This window comes from Ursus americanus, chromosome 21, assembly GCF_024610735.1.
Source record: "Ursus americanus isolate L20-20 chromosome 21, mUrsAme1.1.p, whole genome shotgun sequence".
In the NCBI taxonomy this organism is placed as follows: Eukaryota; Metazoa; Chordata; class Mammalia; order Carnivora; family Ursidae; genus Ursus; species Ursus americanus.
Window position 1 is genome coordinate 40040076 of NC_142147.1, and position 20375 is coordinate 40060450.

A 20375-nucleotide genomic window follows, 5' to 3' on the forward strand; every position below is an offset into this window, starting at 1 on the left:
TGACGTGGGAGTCAGAAGATCCGGAAGGAAGATGTAAATTTGGGAATCATCAGCTTTGAGATGGAAAAGGATGAGCTAAGGAAGCATGAGAAGCTAAGCTAGGTTCCAGGCCTGGAAGGGAAAGGAATGAACATGAGTAAGAGCTCAACTCCCTGGCAGGAAGCTGGTACTGAAGCGAGTTATTTCATAGCCTTCCTTTGAAGCCATTGTGCACCAGGCTCAACACAACCTCTAGTCTTCTTTCCTGCCTCCCCCTCTCCGCATTCCCACGCTTCTCTTCATTTGTTCATTCAGTTCACCAGACATCCTGTCTGTGCCCTGCCCTCATCCAACTGTTCATCCATACCTCAATTTACTGAGAAGCAGACACACGCAAATAATTAAAAAGACATATTGGAGAGAGACAAATGCCATGAAGAAAAAGTAAGCAAGTTAAGGACATATAGTGATGCCGGTGTCCTATTTTAATCAAGACAGTAAGGAAAGTCATCTCTGAAATTATACTTGAGATCTGAATGAAGTGCAAAGTTCTGGGTGAAGAAAGGGTGGCTAGAACAGAAAGGTGAAATGAGGCAACAAGGGGCTAAGTAATACGTTTTTATAAACCTAAGTAAGGAATCTAGCTTTCACTCTGTGTGACAAAGGATCACTGGGGAGAGGAGTATTGAGTAGGAGAAGGACGTGATCTGACTTAGATTTTGGCAAGATCCCTCTGGCTGCTGTGTGGAGAATTAACTACTGGCGGCAAGAACAGAGGTAGAGGGACCTTTCAGGAAGCAACTGCAGTCATCCTGGGCAGTGTAAGTGGGGTTTGTTATAGAGGGACAGGAATGGAGATGGTGAGAAGTGATCAGATTCAGGTTATAGTTTATAGATGGAAAGGACAGAATTTGCAATCGGAACAGATTTCAGGGTGAGAGAGAAGTCAAGGATGACTCCACGGATGAACAGTTGAATAAATAAATGGTACCAGTTACCCCAGTGATGAATAGTAGGCAAAGGTTAATTTTAGAGGGAAAATCGGGAGCATTGCTTTGGAGACACAAAGTTAATTAGATGCCAATTAGACATCCAACTAGAGGTTGAGGAGACTATAGCTTATATGAATCCAGAGTTCACAGAATTGATCAAAGCTGCAGACAAATGCTTGGGACAGGTCTGCGTAGAGTGCCATTGAAAGCCACAAGCCTAGATGAGACCATCTGAAAGTGTTGGACAGAGTCCCAGCTCCAGCAGCTGCGAAGGGGAAGGGGGGGGCGGGAATTGGATAGGTAATGGGATAATGTAACGGGGCCTTGAGAACTTCAAAAGGGTCACAGTAGCCTCAAAGCGGAAAGGCCCGGGTCTTAAAGGGGCTCGCCAGGACCTTGAAGGCGGATGGGCCACTTTCCACGCTGAGAGATCCGCATTAGCGGACACAGGACGCAGGACAAGATACGACGGTCTGGAAATGGCGGAGGCCGCAGGTGAGATCAAGAGCGCCGCGCGCGTCTCCACTCCAACCCACCGTGTCCTGGCGCCACGAGGTACTTCGCCTCTCCCTGAATCGCCTCCCAAGCAGCGCGAGCACCGCTGCCCAGGACTAGGCCAAGCCGCGCCGCCGGGACTACGGAGACCGCCGGGGAAGGCTGAGCCGCCCGCTGCCGGCAGAGTCTCGCGAGAGCCCGGCCTCGCCAGCCCAGCATGCCCCGCGTCGCCGCCGCCGCTGCCGCCGCCGCCGCCGCCGCGCCGCGGCTTGAGGGCGGGAGGCTGGGGGAGGGTAGCGGAGCCGGCTCCGCCGCCATGTTGGGTCTGAGGCGGCTGCTGTAGGCGCCGACGGAGCGAGCGGGTTTGCGGAGCGGCGACAGCGGCGTGGGATCTGCCTCTCTGCGAGCGGCCCGGAGCGGCGGCGGCGGCGGCGCCATGAGCGGGGGCACCCCTTACATCGGCAGCAAGATCAGCCTTATCTCCAAGGCGGAGATCCGCTACGAGGGCATCCTCTACACCATCGACACCGAGAACTCCACCGTAGCCCTCGCCAAAGGTACGCCGGGGCGGGCCTCGGGGTGGGGTGCTGCGCCCGGCTCTCGGCCCGCGGCCTCCTCGCTCCCTTTTTGCCCCCTCCGTGGTCCTCCCGGAGGCCGCTCCCTTCCCTCCCTCCGGGCCCGGACGTCGCGGGCCTGGCCGCGGCCTCCCCCGGGCTTCCTGGCTTCCACCCCGAAGGTCCGCGCCTTCAATCCGGGAACTACAGGACCGAGAGCGGGGCGGGCGGGGCGTCCCTGAAGTCCGAGAACGGGCCGGAGAACACGGAGAGACGTGTCTTCCAACTCCGAAATTCGGGGATTCTGTTGTCTTGCCACAAAACAAAGCCTGAGTATTCAAAGAATTTTTCCGCCTAGCTCGAGTTTAGTGCTGATTTGTTGATTCTAAGGCACCTATTTTCTCACGTTCTTCATTTCGATTCTTTACGGTATTCATCAGGTGAACTGTAAGTAATGTGCCAAAACTTTGGGTTTGCTCAGCGACGCAGACGGTCTCCAAATGCCACCAGTACCACCGAGCAGATTCCATCCCACTTGTCTCCTACGTGGTATTTACCTGTTAAACCGGAATCCTTCTCAAAGGCTGTTGTGCAACCATCTCTTTATAAACGCTTGCGCTTCTCGCACTGTGTTTCTGGAAAGCCGAGCTGGTGGGGAGGAGGGTCCCAGCTTGATCCAGGACCCTTGTTCCGAGGGCAGGTCTGAGTGGTCCGTGGGCGCTGACCTGTCCCTGTGGAGGCTCTCTGGGATGGCGAGTTGTGGGCATTGAGGAAGAAAGTGTTGTACCCGTATTATTTCATTAAGCGTCGCCCAGTCTGAGTGGGTTTTGTTTCGGTTCACACGTGCTGGGCCTTCGGTCCGCCAGAAAACCAGGAAGAAAATAAACTTTAACTCCTGCTCTTAAAACAAGTCTCACAAGTTTGAAATACTTAGGAGAGGGTAGCGAGATAACTGAGGTAGCTTTCCAATACATCTGGTAGAGTTACGGAGTGAGTACTGTGATAAGAGACAGAGGGCCAGGGCTAGGAAGAAATTTTCTACATTTGTAAAAAGAAGAAAAATTTATTTATAACTAGTAGGAGAGTCATTTCACATTATCACACAAGTATTTAGTGACATTTTCGGGGTCCTTTTTAATAACACTCGTGTTGGGACAAATTTTATACCTAAGGAGTCTTTAATTTTTTTTTTTTTTTATCTTCCCTTCTTTTCCACTCCCACCCCATGGATATTTAGCTGTATAGTGTCTTAGTTTTTATGGCTTTGTGAAATTATTAAAAAGGCTTTCTAAAGTTCTTGGTGAGAACCACATACAGTATTTTTCATTAAAGTAGTTTAATAACTTTTTAAAAAGCATTATTTTACCTAATCTGAATTTTAAGGTGTCTTGCCAGCTTAGTGACTTACTGAGTTGACTGTGCTTTTAGTCCTCACAGTGAAATAAAATAATGTACATTTTTGAGATTTCTGATGTATTGACTTTAATTTAGTCTTTTAAAAATCTTTCAGTGTATTCTTTTATACAAGAAAACCAAGTCTATCTTGTTAATGACCCACGTTAAAAAAAAAAATCCTTTCAGCTTCTAGAGCCAATAAACTAGTTTCATTAGTCTTTCATAGTTCAATTCATATGCCAATTTGTTCCTTGTATCATGACTTGATAAATACTAATACAGTAATGAAAAGATTTTTTTAAATCATTGAATGTGTATCTGTATTTATGGTTTTGATCATTAATCCCACATACATAATACATGCTTTTTCTTCAGTAGGAGTTATTTAATATGTAACAGAGGTTTGGGAATTCAATTGTATTTGCAAAAACTGAAGACCCAATTTTGATGGTTTATTCTCCTTAGCAGTTTCTAATCTAAAACTCCTATATAGCTATCCAGTGAACACTGGGCACTTCAAATTTCAGAATTAGAAGTAGGGTGTTTGGTCTCAAAATTTTAGAATTTATATGACTTGTGAAGGAATTTGATATCTGATATTCCACCTTTTTCAAAATTTGGATGAAGAATGGCAGTCTAACAGAGTAGAGTTTAGAATACAGTATGTATTTGCATTTAGAGATCCCGGTTATCTTTGTGAACTAGCAATTGAGTTAATCTCTTCAAATGACATTCTTAGAATTCTCTTGGATGTTAATTTTTTCCCCCTCTGGGAAGAGTTTTTTTTCCCCCTTTTTATTGTGAAATAACCACACGTGTTGAAAAGATAACAGATAAAAATAAAATATTTCTAAACAAAGATCCTTGTAACTACCACCCAGGGCAAGACAGACATTGCCAGCATCCCAGAATCCTCCCACCCCCTGCATCTTTCCATCACCACTACTACCCACTTAAGCTGGATGTAAACATTATTCTTAGGTCTTACCACCTAAGTTTACATCACTAAATAATAGAGTTTATGTTTGTCCTTTTTTGAACTTTATATAAATGGAATCATCTTGTAGATATTTGATTTTGGTTTGTTGTGGCACAGTATTTCATCAGGAATATAAGAAGTTTATTCTGCATTTGTATTTGATATTCTCCAGTTAATGTTTAAATTGTTGACAGTTTTTGCTATTGTGAACAATGCCTTTATGAACATTTGTGTTTAAGTGCACCGATGCCTGTTTGTGTACTTTCCTTGAGGGTGTATACTTGAATTGCAGGATCATGGGGAATGTGTCTTTATTAGGTAATGCTAAGCAGTGTTGTTGTTGTTTTGTTGTCGTTCACTAGTTTTTATTTGAGTTTTATTAGTATATGAAAGTTCTAGTTCTACATCCCTTACCAACAATAATACTTAGCACCAGATATTTTAATTCTGTCCAGTCTGGTGAGTGTGGTTGTACCTGGCTTTAATCTTCCTGATTATTAATGAGCTGAACACTTTTTCATATCCTAGTCATTTGGATTTCGTCTTTCATGAAATGCCTTTGAAATCTTTTGCCCATTTTACTACTGAAATGTAGGTCTTTTCTAGAGTTCAGTATTCTGAGTACGAATCCTTTGCTGGGTATATCTGTTGCAAATATCTTTTCCCATTTAATGGTTTCTTTTGGTGAACAGAAGTTCATTTTAATGTAGACGTGTTTATTACTCTTATTTATGGCTAGTGTTTTTTTCTTATTCTTTTTTTTTTTTTTTTAAGGGAATTTTTCCCTACCCCAAGGTCATGAAGATACTTTACTTTTTCAAAACTTTTTTGTTTTGCTTTTTCACTTAAATTTAGTAAGGGATTCTTTTGGTTTACATGATCCAGATTAAAACTTAGGTCCTTTACTTGGATGTTACTTATAATATAAATTCATGTGGAACTGTACAATGCTCTTAAAATTTTGGATTAGTTATATTTGATATGGTGTATAGTCGCGGTGACCATATGGCCTGGTTTGCCCTGGTGGAATGTTTGTGCCTGTTCTTCTGGATGATTATTAAAACATTCCTTTTCTCTCTTGAATATGTTCCAGTTTGGGTAAGAAATTGTATAATCACACTAAATATAATCAAAAGCCCAGTCCCAGAGGTAGTGACTAACTGGGTGATGTCTTTTATTATCTGCTAGAGATTTCACAGACTAGCTCTAGTTCTGTAAAGGTTAATACTGAAGTAAGTTTAATGGGCTTTGATACACAGAATTTTCTATATGAATGTCAGGGAGTTTTAAAGGCAACCTAGAAAGACTGATGTCAGTCTGTTAAGTCTGTTAATAGATCATTTGGTCTGTAGTTTGTCTCTTGGAGTCTTTATCACAGCTCTGAGTTTATTTTCTTCCTAACTCTGATTATGACCTGCCCGTAATCTTCTTTGCTTATTTGCATGTGTTTATTGTCACCTTCCCTCCCCCCATAGAGTCTGAGCTCCTGGGAGAATGAATGTTTATTGATGAATAAATGGAAATGATTTAGCATTTTAGTTTATTAATCTTACAGAAATCTCTTGGGAGGGGGAGCTCCAAATAGTACTTTCCATGTTCACAATTGTATATCTTTTTAAAATTGAAATGACTAAGATTTATGTTGCCCCCCACCCCGCCCCCAATAGTGAGAGATTTTGGAGAACAGAAATTCAGGAGGATAAAATCTTATGACAAAATTGACATTGTTAGGGAGGTGGAGTTTTTACCTTATGACTCAAGCTCAATTATAATTTTCGTTTAAAATTTAAGGGAAGAATTACTTCAAGATGTTTGAGGAAATTGAAAAGTGGTGGCATGCACTAATAGTTTGTAGAATATTTCCAATTACTGTATATTACAGTATTCAGACACCCGTGTCTGTGAATATGATGCCCAGCACATACTGGAGCCTGGATACCAAGAGATTGCCCACAGAATGGACGTTTCATGAAGGCAGAGTTTTTGTCTTATTCACTGCTCTATCCTTGGTGCCTAGAACAGTGCCTTGACATAGCAAGCCCCTGGTAAATATTTGAATAAATGAAAGGATAGTTGTAGTTATTGAAGATAGTTCTAATTATGGGAATTTCAAAGTTGGAGAAAGTACATATTTCCCATAGCGTTATGCGTGTAGATTTTTTACGATATTTAAATAAAATGGGTTAAAATGAGTGAAATTCTTATCTAATATATATTATGTTATCTATACCTGGATAATACACCACTCAAATGAAAACCAGGTTGCCACTGCATTAGGAAAAGAGACTTTGTGAAGAATGATTAATAAACCAGCTGATTTGTCCTTAAAATCAAGGCATTGGTAGAGGAATATCAAAGCTGGTTATTGATTATTTACTTAAATCATCTGCTGAGTCCTGCCCATTGGTATACCTTAGCCATTTCTTGATTGTTAATTAGCCACATACTCAAAAACTCCATTGAGTGAGTAGGAAAGCTTTGTAGGATGGATGGAATACCTGTGAAGTGCTTTATTGATTTCTTTCGTTTTCACATGAGTTGGGGACCTAATCTAGCAATTCACAAAATCACTACCTAGAATGTCAAAGATCTAGTAACACTTCAAGCTGCAGTTTCTTTTGGTTGCCCTGTTTAGTAATGTTGCCAGAACTTGGAGCCTTGGAAACAGCTTATTGTTGCTATACAGTCCACAGTAATTTGGGGAGTCTGAAGTCAATGCCAGAGACTAACTGCATTTTCCAATGGAGTAAGATAAGCTGTGGCTTTCTGAATCAGACGTGGAGAAAACAGCATAAAGCCTAAAGAAAATAATAATAGAAAGGAAGGAAATAAGAAGAGTAAAGAAATCTTATCTGTGCTTGACACATAGCAGGAGTTTTATAGTGTTTAACTTGGTGCCAAAGTAATAATACCAGTAACTGCAGATGGTTTAGCTTGAGTTTACTACTCCATGGTAGAAGATCCCCTCTACAGGAACAATTTACCTTTTTATTTTTCTGTGATGCTTTAATACTTTATTTGTTGTTGTTGTTTTTTTAATAGAGAGAGGCATGTGCGCACATGGGGAAGGGGCAGAGGGAGAGGGGGAGAGAGAGAATCTTAAGCCGGCTCTACGCTTTGGAAGTGCCACCACCGGGCTTGATCTCACAACCCTGTGATCATGACCTGAGCAGAAATCAAGAGTCCAACAATTAACTGACTGAGCCACCCAGGCACCCCTGAAATAATACTTTCAATTAGCTGTATTAAAATGTAGGTATCACTGAAGTAAGGTTTTTAATGGATGAAGTGTGTGTTAGTTTGTAAAATATTTTATTCACAGGGATCTTACTCTAGTTTTGTTTTTTGTTTTTTTAAAGATTTATTTATTTATTTGGAGTACGCAGCAGAGGGAGAGGGAGAATGAGGGAGAATAGAATCTCAAGCAGACTGCCTGTGGGGCTCGATCTCACAACCCTGAGATGATGACTTGAGCCGAAATCAAGAGTCCAACCCTCAACCTACTGAGCCACCCAGGCACCCCTCTTATTCTAGTTTTGTGGGGTCTTTATTTCTCCAAGAAAATGTGACCCAAAAAGCCAATTGGAATGCCTAGTAGCTAGCTCTTTGGCCTTATTTAACCCTAGCTTTAACTTGTTTTTTTAGATGCAGATAATAGTGTCCATCATTCAGTCATTCTGAGAATTAAATGAGGTAGTATCAAAAGTGACTAGTTTATTGTAGGTGCTTAATAGAGAATATCTATCTCATTGTTATTTCCAGCCACCATCTCCAACTCTGGCTCTGGCACCCGAACTCCATAAGTCATTCAGACCTACTGTAATCTACAGTCTGTTGACCTTACTACCTTTCGCTGTCCCATATCCCCCTCATGGCTTTACTTCCTTCTCTATCTTGTTTAAATTCCATGAGCAGTTACAATCAGTACTTAGCATAAACTCAACCCCCCTGCTCCTCTCCTGCTTTCTTGTAGGAGCTTAGAGAAACCACAGTCTTGTTTCCATCAATGCAGACATGCTGACCAGTTTCACTCTAAATTTACGTTCACTAACCTCATCAGTCATGGTTACTTCCCTGCAGTCATATACTGTATTCTGTAGTCTACTCATTCCATCTTTTGCATGACTCTTTCATTCCTTCTGTTTTCCTCTGACCTCCAACACCTACCCATCTTCACTTTCAACCTGTGAACCTTGCTTCCTGTTTAATTGAGGAAAGAATAGCAAGCAGAAGAGAATTTTGATAACTCATCCCACAATCCCACATAATACCCAGTTACTCACATCTGTGTTCCACACTCTACTTTTTCACTGACAGTGTAGAGAAGGTGTTCTCTGTCAGACCACCCTTCCCCTTATGCAGTAGATTTCATCCCCTCTTGATTCAAGGTCATTGCTGTAGCAGTTCTCTACTCTCTCCTGTAAATGCAGTTTTCCTTCTCTGCCACATCTTTCCTGTCTGTGTGGAGATATAATGCTAACTCATCCATCTTAAAAACATTAACAAGAAAACACTACTACTCTTTTTTTTTTTTTAACACTACTCTAAACTGTTTCCTCTTTCTATCACCCCATTTCTGTTCTTCCCTTTACACCAAAACTCCTTGAAGGAATTGTCCACACCACTTACTTGTATTATTTTTTGAACCCAGGTTATTTAGGTTTTTATTTGCACAGATGACAAACTTCTTATCAAGGTCACCAAAGACTTCATGTTGCTAAATCCAGTGGTTGGTTCGTACCCTCAGTCTGTTTGACCAGTCACCAATATATGGCACAGTTGGGCTGTTCTCCTTGAAATACTTTCTTCACTTGACATTATCCTGGTTTTCTCCCATACCTCACTAGTTTCATCTCGGTCTCTTTTTTTTTTTTGATTCTTCAACTACTAAACTTCCAAATGTTGGCAAGCTCAGGGTCTCATTCTGTTTCTGTGTGTGTGTGTGTCTTTCACTGTATCTTTTTTATTTTACCATCTGCACTTTTCTCTTGATAATCTCATGCAGTTCCTGGCTTTGAATACTCTCTGTACATTACTGACTCCTATCCCCATCCTGGACCTCCTCACTTTTATACCCAACTGCCTCATTACCACCACCACCTGGAGAAATGCTCAGTAGGTATCTCACACACCTGTTTCTCCATCTGATTGAATGACAGTTCATCCTTTTAGTTGGTAAGACCAAAAAACCTTTTGAGTCATCCTTAATTCTTCTGTTCTTCTCACACTTCATATGCATTTCTGATCCTATCACTTCTATTTTCAAAATATATCCAAAATTTGACCTCTTACTGCCTCTACTGCTCTGCTTTGGTTTATTATCTTGCACCAGACTTTTCAGAGACACTCAGGTGCTCATATTTCAATGTTGGCCTTTTATTTGATTCTCTTTTCACCCCCAGTTGTGTTTGCATCTTTACCATTTAAAAAAAAAAAGGAAAACAACAACATGGAATGTGTGGGTGGCAAGTTTTTTTAGTGAGCCTGTGTTTTTCTTAATTACTTGACTGATTGTATCGTTCTAAATTCAGAATTTTTTTTTCAAGATTTGTTTATTTGAGAGAGAGAGTGCGCCTGTGAGGGGGTGGGGGCAGGGGCCAGAGGGAGAGTAGCCTCAAGCAGACTCCCTGCTGAGCAGGGAGTCTGGCACAGGGCTTGATCCCACAGCCCATGGGATCATGACCTGAACTGAAACCAAGAGTTGGATGCTTAACCAACTGAGCCACCCAGGCACCTCAAGAATCTTTTTCTATAAAATTTTGAGGGTATTGGTTTGTTGTATTCTAACTTTCTGGTGTTGCTGATGCCAGTCTAATTCTTAGTCACTTTTCTCTCTGGAAGCTTTATTCTCGGAGTTCAGAAATGTTACCACACTGATTCCTGAGTGGCTCTCTGTGCACCTTACAAATCCGAAGACTCCAGGTCTCTTTAACCTAATAAATTCTCTGTCTTAGATTAGTTTCTGTCTTGTATCTGTTCCTCCGTTCCTCGCCCATGTTTTGTTTTGAATTTCTATTGAATGCAATATTGTGTGTATATATACTTTTTCCGTTATTTTCATCTCTGTCTCTTGGTTTTATAGTTTGGGAGATTAAAATACAAAACCAACTACAAGAAAGAAAGCACAACTGAAAGCAGCTTAAAGAGTAAAGATTAAATTTAGACTGCAGATTGGACAAGCTTTTACTTTTACTTGCTGTTGATAAATCTTACTAAAACTGTATGCAAGGGACTTTTTTGTTTTTTTAGGAATAAAACCATAAAGGACAAGGTGGATTTGGAAAGGAGAAAAGAAAGCAAAATTTTGGAGTTTGAAAAGCAAAGGGATGAATTTAAATGACTTAGAATTCTGAGTTGAGAAAGCTGCAACCTAAGTAGACAGTGGGGTAAGCCAAGAACTAACCTTATTTCCACCTAGACTCCTAAAAGACTTAGCAATTGGCATCACCAGTTGCAATGGAAACTAGAAGACTATGAAGTAATGAGGACTGGAGATGGAGTTAAAAACTGGAAGATTAACTCAAAATTTGTTTTGACGGTGGTCAGATTTCCAAATCTCCTTTTGCATTTCACACAGCTGGACAGCTACTCTTCCCCAACACTGGTACTGTCTAGAGAGGGTAAAATAGAGTTTCTGGAAAAACATGGGCACCATTAAGAACAGCTTGGAGCAAATGGGGCATAGAAGAAGCTTGCATCTGCCTGGTGCTTATTATTTAATAAGCTATTCATTCTGGAGAATTACTGGGCACCTACAGTGACTGCATGCTAGACAATATGATAGGTGCTAGGAAACAAAAGAGCATTAGAGACAAGATTCTTGAGAACGCCACATCTAAGATGCATCCTGGCAGATAATTACAGTTAGCCACATGAAGAGGCGTCTAGGAGGAAGCGTCTGGTCCCAGGCCATAGGGTGTTTGCAGTCTGTCAGGGAACAACTAGAGCCCAAAACTTTTATCCTAACCCATAACACCTTGCAGCTCACTTAAGGTTGGATCACACTAACTCTCAGTCAGGTCCTCAGGTCAGTCAAGTTCCTTCAGATTTGAGGCCTTTTCACAAGGTGCTTTGAATTGGAGTTTTTTGCCCTGCTTCTTATATGGCTGTGGTTGAAGAAATGAGCGGTGCAACAGATTAAGAAGTCACAGTGGAAAGAAAAAAGCTAAGAGCTCTGGAAGGCTTAAGTGACAGTGGAAATGTGTCAAATAACAAGCTCAGGCACTCTCCCCTTCCCTTTTATTTTGCTTCCACTGCTAAATTTATCTTAATATATTCAGTTTGTCATTTGAATGACAGGCTAACAAGTCTGAATTATCTTGGTGGATTTAGGGAGCCATTGAAAGTTTTTTAGCCAATAAGGTAACATGTCAGAGTCTAACTTTAGGAAGTTTATGCTGCAGCATTGTGCAAAAACTGATTGGGGGTGAGGGGAGAGGCTGACAATGGTGACATCAGTTGGAGTATTTTAAGAGTTTGGGAAAGAGGAAATATAGGCCTAAATGAGTTAAAATAGAGAGGGAAGAACAGATACATGAGAAATTAGGAGAGTGGGTTGGCCTTAAAAAAGTTGACTGGGCAAGGACCAGGAAAGAATTGAGTGTTGATGGTACATACAGTAGTTCCTATCAGCTGAAATTGGGATTGGATCAGAAGGGAATTAGGTTTATTTTTCCTGATTCTGCTTGAGCATCATCACCCCTGCAAAGCCTTCCCTGATTGCCATAAGTCGGGAAATGCTAGGTGTACCTTCTGTGTTCTCTTTTTGTCTTCTATTTTCTTCTTGTGCTTACCATGCCTGTCTTACTGTGTTTCACAACTAGACATCAGCATCTTTTCCCCCTTGTGTCCCTTGAACATAGCAAATTAACTATTTGTTGGTCACATAAAGCATTACTGTTTCTGAAAATTTACCTGGGTCGGAAAATGTAGTTATACAGCTTGATATTTAATAGAAAAAGACAGTGTGATAAATGAAGACGGTATTAAAGATATTTTATTCTCTCAGATTAATAATGATGAGTATAATTCAGTTTTCTTGTGCCATCCTGTGATTTTTAGAAATGTTTCAGGATCTTATCTACAGTTTCAAAAGGGTCCTTGTAAATATGTTTAGCATTATTACTGTTGTTTTGTTGTTACTGCTTCACCATCTAAATTTTTGAATCTCTTTTTGGTTGTACAATTCTCTCTTCATGCCACTCTCCCTAAATTCTTGTTCTCAGAAGTCATTATTCCGTTATGCTTAGTCTGACCTTCTCGTGGTTGAGGAAAAATATGTCAGTAAATCTGCAAATATTAGTAATTCAAGGGGAAGAATCTTGCATGGGGAAAGCAAGTGAAGTTGCAGATGAGAGGAACTAATAAACTGAGCAAGGTCCCAAACCTGTAATTGTGGGAGGTGACTTTAGCTTAAAAGAAATGTAAGGGTCTTTCCTCTCCTGAGTGCAAACAAGAGGGAAGAAAATGAGTAAAGACGATGAGATGTATTAATGAAAAGGACAAGATCGTTTTGGATCTTTTTAGGCAAATCAGAGGTTACTTTAACCTTTAGAGTTAAAGTAATAAGGAGTAGGTTTTAAGAATGTTTGAAAGGTGAGGGGCGCCTGGGTGGCTCAGTCAGTTAAATGTCCGACTCTTGATTTCGGCTCAGGTCATGATCTCAGAGTCATGAGATCAAGCCCTGCATCAAGCTCCACACTGGGCATGGAACCTGCTTAAGATTCTCTCCCTCCCTCTACCCTTCCCTGCCTCTAAAAAGGCACCCGGGTGGCTTAGTTGGTTAAGCGTCGTCTGCCTTTGCCTCAAGTCATGATCCTGGAGTCCCAGGATTGAGTCCCACGTCGAGCTCCCTGCTCAGCAGAGGGCCTGCTTCTCCCTCTGCCCCTCACCCTGCTCGTGCTCTCTCTCACTCTCTCTCAAATAAATAAAATCTTTAGGGGAGAAAAAAAAAATGTTTGAATGGTGAGGGGAAAGTCACCTGGGTTGTGAACTCTGGAGGTGGAGGTGGTTTTTTGTTTTCAGATTGCCAGTGATTGGTGTGTGATAAGTGCTGAGGAGATTGAGAATATTGCAAAGAGAAGGTTGGTAGAGATGTCTGTTGGGGTGACAGGTCTGTAATTGGGTACAGGAAAAGATGATAGAGGCCAGAGACAGATAGTTTCACTCAGTGGAGTAATATTCCCTAACAGAAAGTAGTGTGGGTGAGTCTGAAGAAGGGGCCAAAGAGGAGAGTGCAGGTGTATAGAAAGTGAATCTTTGTGTAGGCAGTTTTTGATGTGATTCACAAGCAGTCCTGTGTCCCTCTCCCAAGTAAAAAATCAAGAGCATGCTTACTACCATCCTTCCATCAGGGTCTGTGCAAGGGTATTACATTGTAGAAGAGATAGCTTTATAAAGCTACTCTTCGTATTTCAATAATTAAACCGTATATAATAGCTTATTCCAAATAAACAGTATCTCGGATGCTTTCAGCAATACTTAGTGTGTATGATACTAGTTGTGCAACAAGACATGTACTTATGGATAAATACCAGAAAGAGAAGAAAAGGCCAAGTGCAACTTTACACTTTTTTTCCCCTGGTTCGATATTTTTGCATATATTCTGTTTTTTAAATAATGCTGTTTTTCTGTTTTCCCATCCTGTTGATAATCCAGTTCTTTCTTTTTGATGTAGTCATTCTCCCATTTTATTCTAAGTAGGTGTATTGTATAATTTAATTCAATTCCCTTGATATTAAACAATGTTCAGTAATTTTGGAAATTGCTTACTTAATAGCTTTTTCCCCTGTGGAATTTATTCAAGAAATATGCAAATGTGAGCAATATGTAGGATACAGTGTTAGGTACTGAGGGAGTTGCAAAGATTATTTAGATACAAATTTTTCTCTGAAATTTTTTTTTTTTTTAAGATTTATTCGTTTGAGAGAAAGCAAGTGGTGGGAGGGGCAGAGGGACCGGGAGAGAATCCTCATGCAGACTCCAGCTGAGTGCTGAGCCTGATGTGGGACTTGAGCTGAGCTGAAACCAAAAGTCAGATGCTCAACCAGCTGGGCCACCCAGGCACCCCTCTCCTGAAGATCTTTCAGTTCTAGGAAGGGGGAGGTATAGACAGTGTGACAGAATGCTCTGTTATTTTTAGAGGAAGAATGTGTTATTTCCACCTGGAAGTATTACTGATAGAGTTGTATGATGATTAATTTTGTGTCACCTTGGCTGGGCCAAGTGCCCAGATATTTGGTCAAATATTCTGGATGTTTCTGTAAAGATGTTTTTTGAATGAGATTAATTTTTAAATCAGTAGACTCTAAGTAGATTACTCTCCACCATGTGAGTGGGTCTTATCCAATCAGATGAAGGCCTTAATAGAGCAAAGAGTGACTTCCTCTGAGCAAGAAGGAATTTCGCCAGCAGACCACCTCTGGACTCAAGCTTCGGCTCTTCCCTGGGTCTCCAGCCTGCCAGCCTACTTGCAGATTTTGGATTTTCACATGAGCCAGTTCCTTAAAGTAAATCTGTGGGTTGTGTGTCTGTGTATGTGTCCTTTTGGTTCTGTTTCTCTGGAGAAAGCTGATGAATACAAGTAGCATATAAGCGGAAATTTAAGATGTGTTGCGTTTGGGGAGAAGCTGTGGTAGAAGACAGAAAACCTGCGCTGGCTATTGAGAATAATGAGCTTCGTTGGAACTTAAGTTTGTGTAAGTGGGATGGGACTAGATCTTAAAAGTGATACTTGACAGAAGTTTTAACTTTAAGGCTACATCAAAAATCTTATTCTAGGGGCGCCTGGGTGGCACGGTCACTTGAGCGTCCATCTCTTGCTTTCAGCTCTGGTTGTGGTCTTGGGGTCATGAGCCCAGTATCGGCTCTGTGCTGGGCACGGAGTCTGCTTGGGATTCTCTGCCCCTCCCACTTGTGCTCTCTCTCTCTCTCTCTCTCAAATAAATAAATCTTTTTTAAAAAATCTTATTCTACATTTACATTTGAACTTAGGCTTAGATTTCTAACTTACTTTGGGCCTTTCTTGAATAATTCAACCTTTCATTTATTGCTCTCACATTTTAGTATTCAACAGACTTGTTTTTCTTCCTTAGCCATCAGTATTAGAGCCTGATTTACAGTTTTTAGTTTGTGTCCAAAAGTGAAGTCTTTTGGAAAATACTAATGATATCATTTTGTGCATACTGACTGTATTTAACTATGTATACGATTGTCATGTTTAAACTTAAAAGCTTTGGTATTTTATATTGGAGATACTTTATTAGGAATTTGGTCATTACAGATCTTCCCTCTAGCCATGTAGTATGACTGTATGCTCAGGTATTAATATACTGGTAACTAGGTTTGACATTAGTGTGATGTTTGAACTTTATCTATTAGAAATAGAGGGGTTTTTTTAGGTAAATGATTTTGCCAGAAACTTGACCCTTTCTGTGTATTTTTTTTTTTAAAGATTTTATTTATTTATTCGACAGAGACAGAGACAGCCAGTGAGAGAGGGAACACAAGCAGGGGGAGTGGGAGAGGGAGAAGAAGGCTCATAGTGGAGGAGCCTGATGCCGGACTCGATCCCATAACGCCCTGAGCCGAAGGCAGACGCTCAACCGCTGTGTCACCCAGGCGCCCCTTTCTGTGTATTTTTTTAAAAGACCATTATGGGATGCGTGATCATTTGTAGTCAGAAATAGGGAATTGATTATATTCTTTCAGACTAATAGAGAAAATTATTTCCCTATTTCCCACTCTCTTTTATTAAACGTAGGCCTAAAACATAGGCTTTTCTAGTTGGGGAATGAAGGAAAAAAAAAAAAACTAGGATACTTAACTAAAACAACATAGCACCATGATGAAGTTTAAGTTTAAAATAGAGAGGACAACCACTCCTAGTTCCAACATCTAACCCAGCTATTCCTATTATTTTGTGTATTCTCTTTGAGGCTATAATTGTGTGTGGGTAGGGGACGATTATTGAGGTGAAATTCATATAACACAATTAACCATTATAAAGTAATGTGATTCCGTGGCAGTCTAGTCACAGTGTTGTGCAACCACTACCTCACTTCAGTTTCAGAATTTTTTCATCACCTTAGAAGAATACCCCTACCCATTACGTAATCCTTCCCCACTTCCCTTTCCCCCCAGTAACCATTTATCTGCTTTCTGTCTCTATGGCTTTTCCCCTTCTCGATATATGTAAAACAGATCATATAATATGTGACCTGGCTTTCACTTATAAGTGCATCATGCTTTGGAGTTTCTTTCTGGTTGTAACACGTCTCAGCATTTCATTCCTTTTTATGGTTGGATAATATTCTGTTATGTGTATGTGTGTCTAAATATAAAAAACACAATTTGTTTATCCATTCATCTGTTGATGGGCATTGGGTTGTTTCTACCTTTTGGCTCTTAAGAAGAATACTGCTTTGGGGCGCCTGGGTAGCGCAGTCGTTAGGTGTCTGCCTTCGGCTGAGAGCGTGATCCCAGCGTTCCGGGATCAAGTCCCACCCACATCGGGCTCCTCCGCTGGGAGCCTGCTTCTTCCTCTCCCACTGCCCCTGCTTGTGTTCCCTTTCTCGCTGGCTGGCTATCTCTGTCAAATAAATAAATAATCTTAAAAAAAAAAAAGAATAATACTCCTTTAAACATTCATGTGCAAGTTTCTGTGTGGAAATAGGTTTTTACACATATGAGTAAAATTGCTGAGTAATATATATGGTAATTCTGCTTTTAATTTTTTGAGGAACCACCAAGCTATGTTTTCCACGGCAACTATACCATTTTACATTTCTACTTGCAATGCCAGGGATTCCTATTTCTCTATATCCTTGCCAGTATTTGTTATTTTGTTTTATTATTTTTTTATACATTTGGGCTTTTTTAAAATTCAATTAATTAACATATAATGTATTATTGGTTTCAAAGGTAGAGTTGTATTTTGTTTTATTATTAAAACCATTCTAGTAGTTTTGAAGTGGCATTTCATGATAGATTTGATTTGTATTAACATAATGACCAAGGATATTAAGTCTCTTTTCACAAGCTTGTGGACTACTTGTATATCTTTTTTTGAGAAGTGTCTCTTCAAGTTTTTGCCCATTTTTAATTGGGTGCTTTGTCTTTCTGTTGTTGAGTTGTTGGAGGGGTTTGGGTGTTTTGTTTTGTTTTAAGATTTTATTTATTTGTCAGAGAGTAGGAACAAACAAGGGGAGTGGCAGACAAATGGAGAAGCAGGCTCCTCACTGAGCAAGGAGCCCAATGCAGGATTTGATCCCAGGACCCTGGGATCATGACCTGAACAGAAGCCAGACACTTAACCGACTGAGCCTCCCAGGCATCCCTGTTGTTAAGAGTTCTTTATATATTCTAGATATTAAGCCCTTGTATATGACTTGGAAATATTTCTCACATTCCATAGCTTGTCTTTTACCATGCTCAGTATTGTTCTTCGATGCACTTGTTTTGATTTTTATGAAGTCCAGTTTATTTTTTCTTTTGTTGCTCATGCTTTCAGTGTCAAATCTGAGGTCATAAAGATTTACTCCTATGTTCTCTTAATAGTTTCATAGTTTTGGCTTATATTTAGATTGTTGACCCACTAAAAGAAAAACTGGGATGTCTGGGTGGCTCAGTCCGTTGAGCGTCAGACTTTTGGTTTCTGCTTGGATCATGATCTCAGGATCATGGAATTGAGCCCCGTATTGGGCTCTGCCTTGCGCACACGCTCTCTCACTCTCGCTCTCAAATAAATGAATCTTTAAAAAAGAAAAAAATGTGCTTTTTCCTCTGCTCACCAGTTTACTCAGTAGTTCTGGCCACCACATGTTCAGTCAGTCACATCAACCAGTTCTCCCAGCTCCATAGACACCAACTGGGTATCCTACAATTTAATTCAGTTCTGACAGTATCTATCTGAAGTTAGTGTCAGATCTCACAGGTTAAGGGCTTAGTCCCACGAGACAACCTACCCCAGCCTACTTCACACACTGGTCTCAAGTTGCAAATTATCAACTGTCCTTCTGACCAAGTACAGGCTATAAATTGAGGCTTCCCATGACCCCCTCCTTGGTTTGATCATTTGCCAGAATGGCTCATAGAACTGAGGAAAACAGCTTACTTATTAGATTACCAGTTTATTATAGGAGGATACAAGAGGAACACCCAGATGGAAAAGATACATAGGGCAAGATATGTAGGAAGGAGTGCAGTGATCTTGTCATCTCCAGGCAAGTCATCCTCCCAGCACCTCCACGTGTTCACCAACCCAGCAGCTCTCTAAACCCCATAGTTTAAGGGTTTTTATGGAGGCTTCATCACATGGGTGATATGATCAATTATCAACTCCGTCTCCAGCCCCTCTCCCCTCCCCAAAAGTTGGTCTTTCTGGTGACCAGCCCCTTTTCTGAAGCTATCCAGGAGCCCACCAAGAGTGTCCTCATTAGAACAAAAGATGCTCTTAGTACCTTTATTTCTAAGGAAGTTACAAAGGTTTTAGGAGCTCTGTCCAGGAGCTGGAGACAAAGACCAAATATATATTTCTTATTATATCACAACATCACACCCACTTTGAGTTAATTTTTGTTTGGAATAAGGTATTCTTGTATATGGTCATCCAGTTGTCCCAAAACCATGTTTTGAAGACTCTTCTTTCCCCCATTTGAATATTCTTGGACCCTTATTAAAATCAATTTGCCATAGATGTTTGGGGTTTTTTTAAGACTGTTCCATTCCGTAAATCCTTATGTTAGTACACACTGTTTGACTACTGTAACTTTGTAGTAAGTTTTAAGATTGGGTAGTACAAGTCTTCCAACTTGTTCCTGAATTTGAAGTTTGGTTTCTCCAATTTGAGAGGGAAGTGGATTACAATTTTGATAGGGATTGCACTGAATCTGTAGAGCTCACTCTGGGGAGCATCGTAATCTTTTTTTTTTTTTCTTTTGAGAGAGAGAGGATGCGCACACACGAGCAGAGGGGGAGAGGGGAGAAAGAGATGCACACTCCCAACCAAGCGTGGAGCCTCATGTGGGGCTCAGTCCCAGGACCCTGAGGTCATGCCTTGAGCCAAAGTCAGCCGCTTAACCAATTGAGCCACCCAGGCAACCCTGGAGCGTTGTAATCTTTTTTTTTTTTTTTTTTTTAAAGATTTTATTTATTTATGTGACAGAGAGACAGCCAGCGAGAGAGGGAACACAGCAGGCGAGTGAGAGAGGAAGAAGCAGGCTCCCAGCGGAGGAGCCCGATGTGGGACTCGATCCCGGAACGCCGGGATCACGCCCTGAGCCGAAGGCAGACGCTTTAACGACTGCGCTACCCAGGCGCCCCTGGAGCGTTGTAATCTTAATAAGTCTTCCGGTCCATGAACATGGGATGACTTTCCATTTATTTAGCTACTCTTTAATTTGTTTCAGAAGTGCTTTTAATTGTCAGTATACAAGTCTTTCACCTCCTTGGTTAAATTTATTCTTAGATATTTGATTCATTTGGATGGTACTGTGAGATTGTTTTCTTAATTTCTTTTTGTTTGATTATTGTTGTATATAGAAACAGCTGATTTTTGTGTGTTGATATTGCGCCTGTAACTTAGCTGCATTCATTGATTAACTCTAGCTTTGTTTAGTTTTTTTATGGATTCTGTATATATAGAATTACCATATGGAATCATGTCATCTGCAAAAAGAGAATTTTACTTCTTCCTCTCCAATTTGGATGCCTTTTATTTATTTTTCTTGCTAATTATGTTGGCTAGGACTTCTAGTACATTGAATAGCAGTGGTGGAAGTGGACATTCTTGTTTTGTTTCTGATCTTAGGGGAAAGTTTTCAATCTTTTACCATTAAATATGATGTTAGCTATTGGTTTTTTATATATGCCATTTATCCTGTTGAAGTTATTTCCTTCTATTCCGTGTTTGCTAAATGTTTTTTTATCATGAAAGGATGTTAAATTTTATCAGATACTTTTTCTGCATCTATTGAAATTATC

General features: G+C 40.6%; 1 protein-coding gene across 6 annotated transcripts in view; it reads left to right on the top strand.

Annotated features, from left to right (window-relative positions):
* The first annotated feature begins 1732 nt into the window (after positions 1–1732).
* Positions 1733–20375, top strand: part of LSM14A (LSM14A mRNA processing body assembly factor) — a 54045-nt gene continuing 35402 nt past the window's right edge. For 3 of the 6 annotated variants that reach the window (XM_045796183.2, XM_045796187.2, XM_045796188.2), the window contains exon 1: positions 1734–2023. In XM_045796183.2, the coding sequence (XP_045652139.2) occupies positions 1903–2023 (121 nt within the window). In that variant the 5' untranslated portion in view covers positions 1734–1902. Of the gene's footprint in view, positions 2024–20375 lie in introns of all 6 variants that reach the window. The other 3 variants (XM_045796184.2, XM_045796185.2, XM_045796186.2) reach the window with 2 other exon arrangements.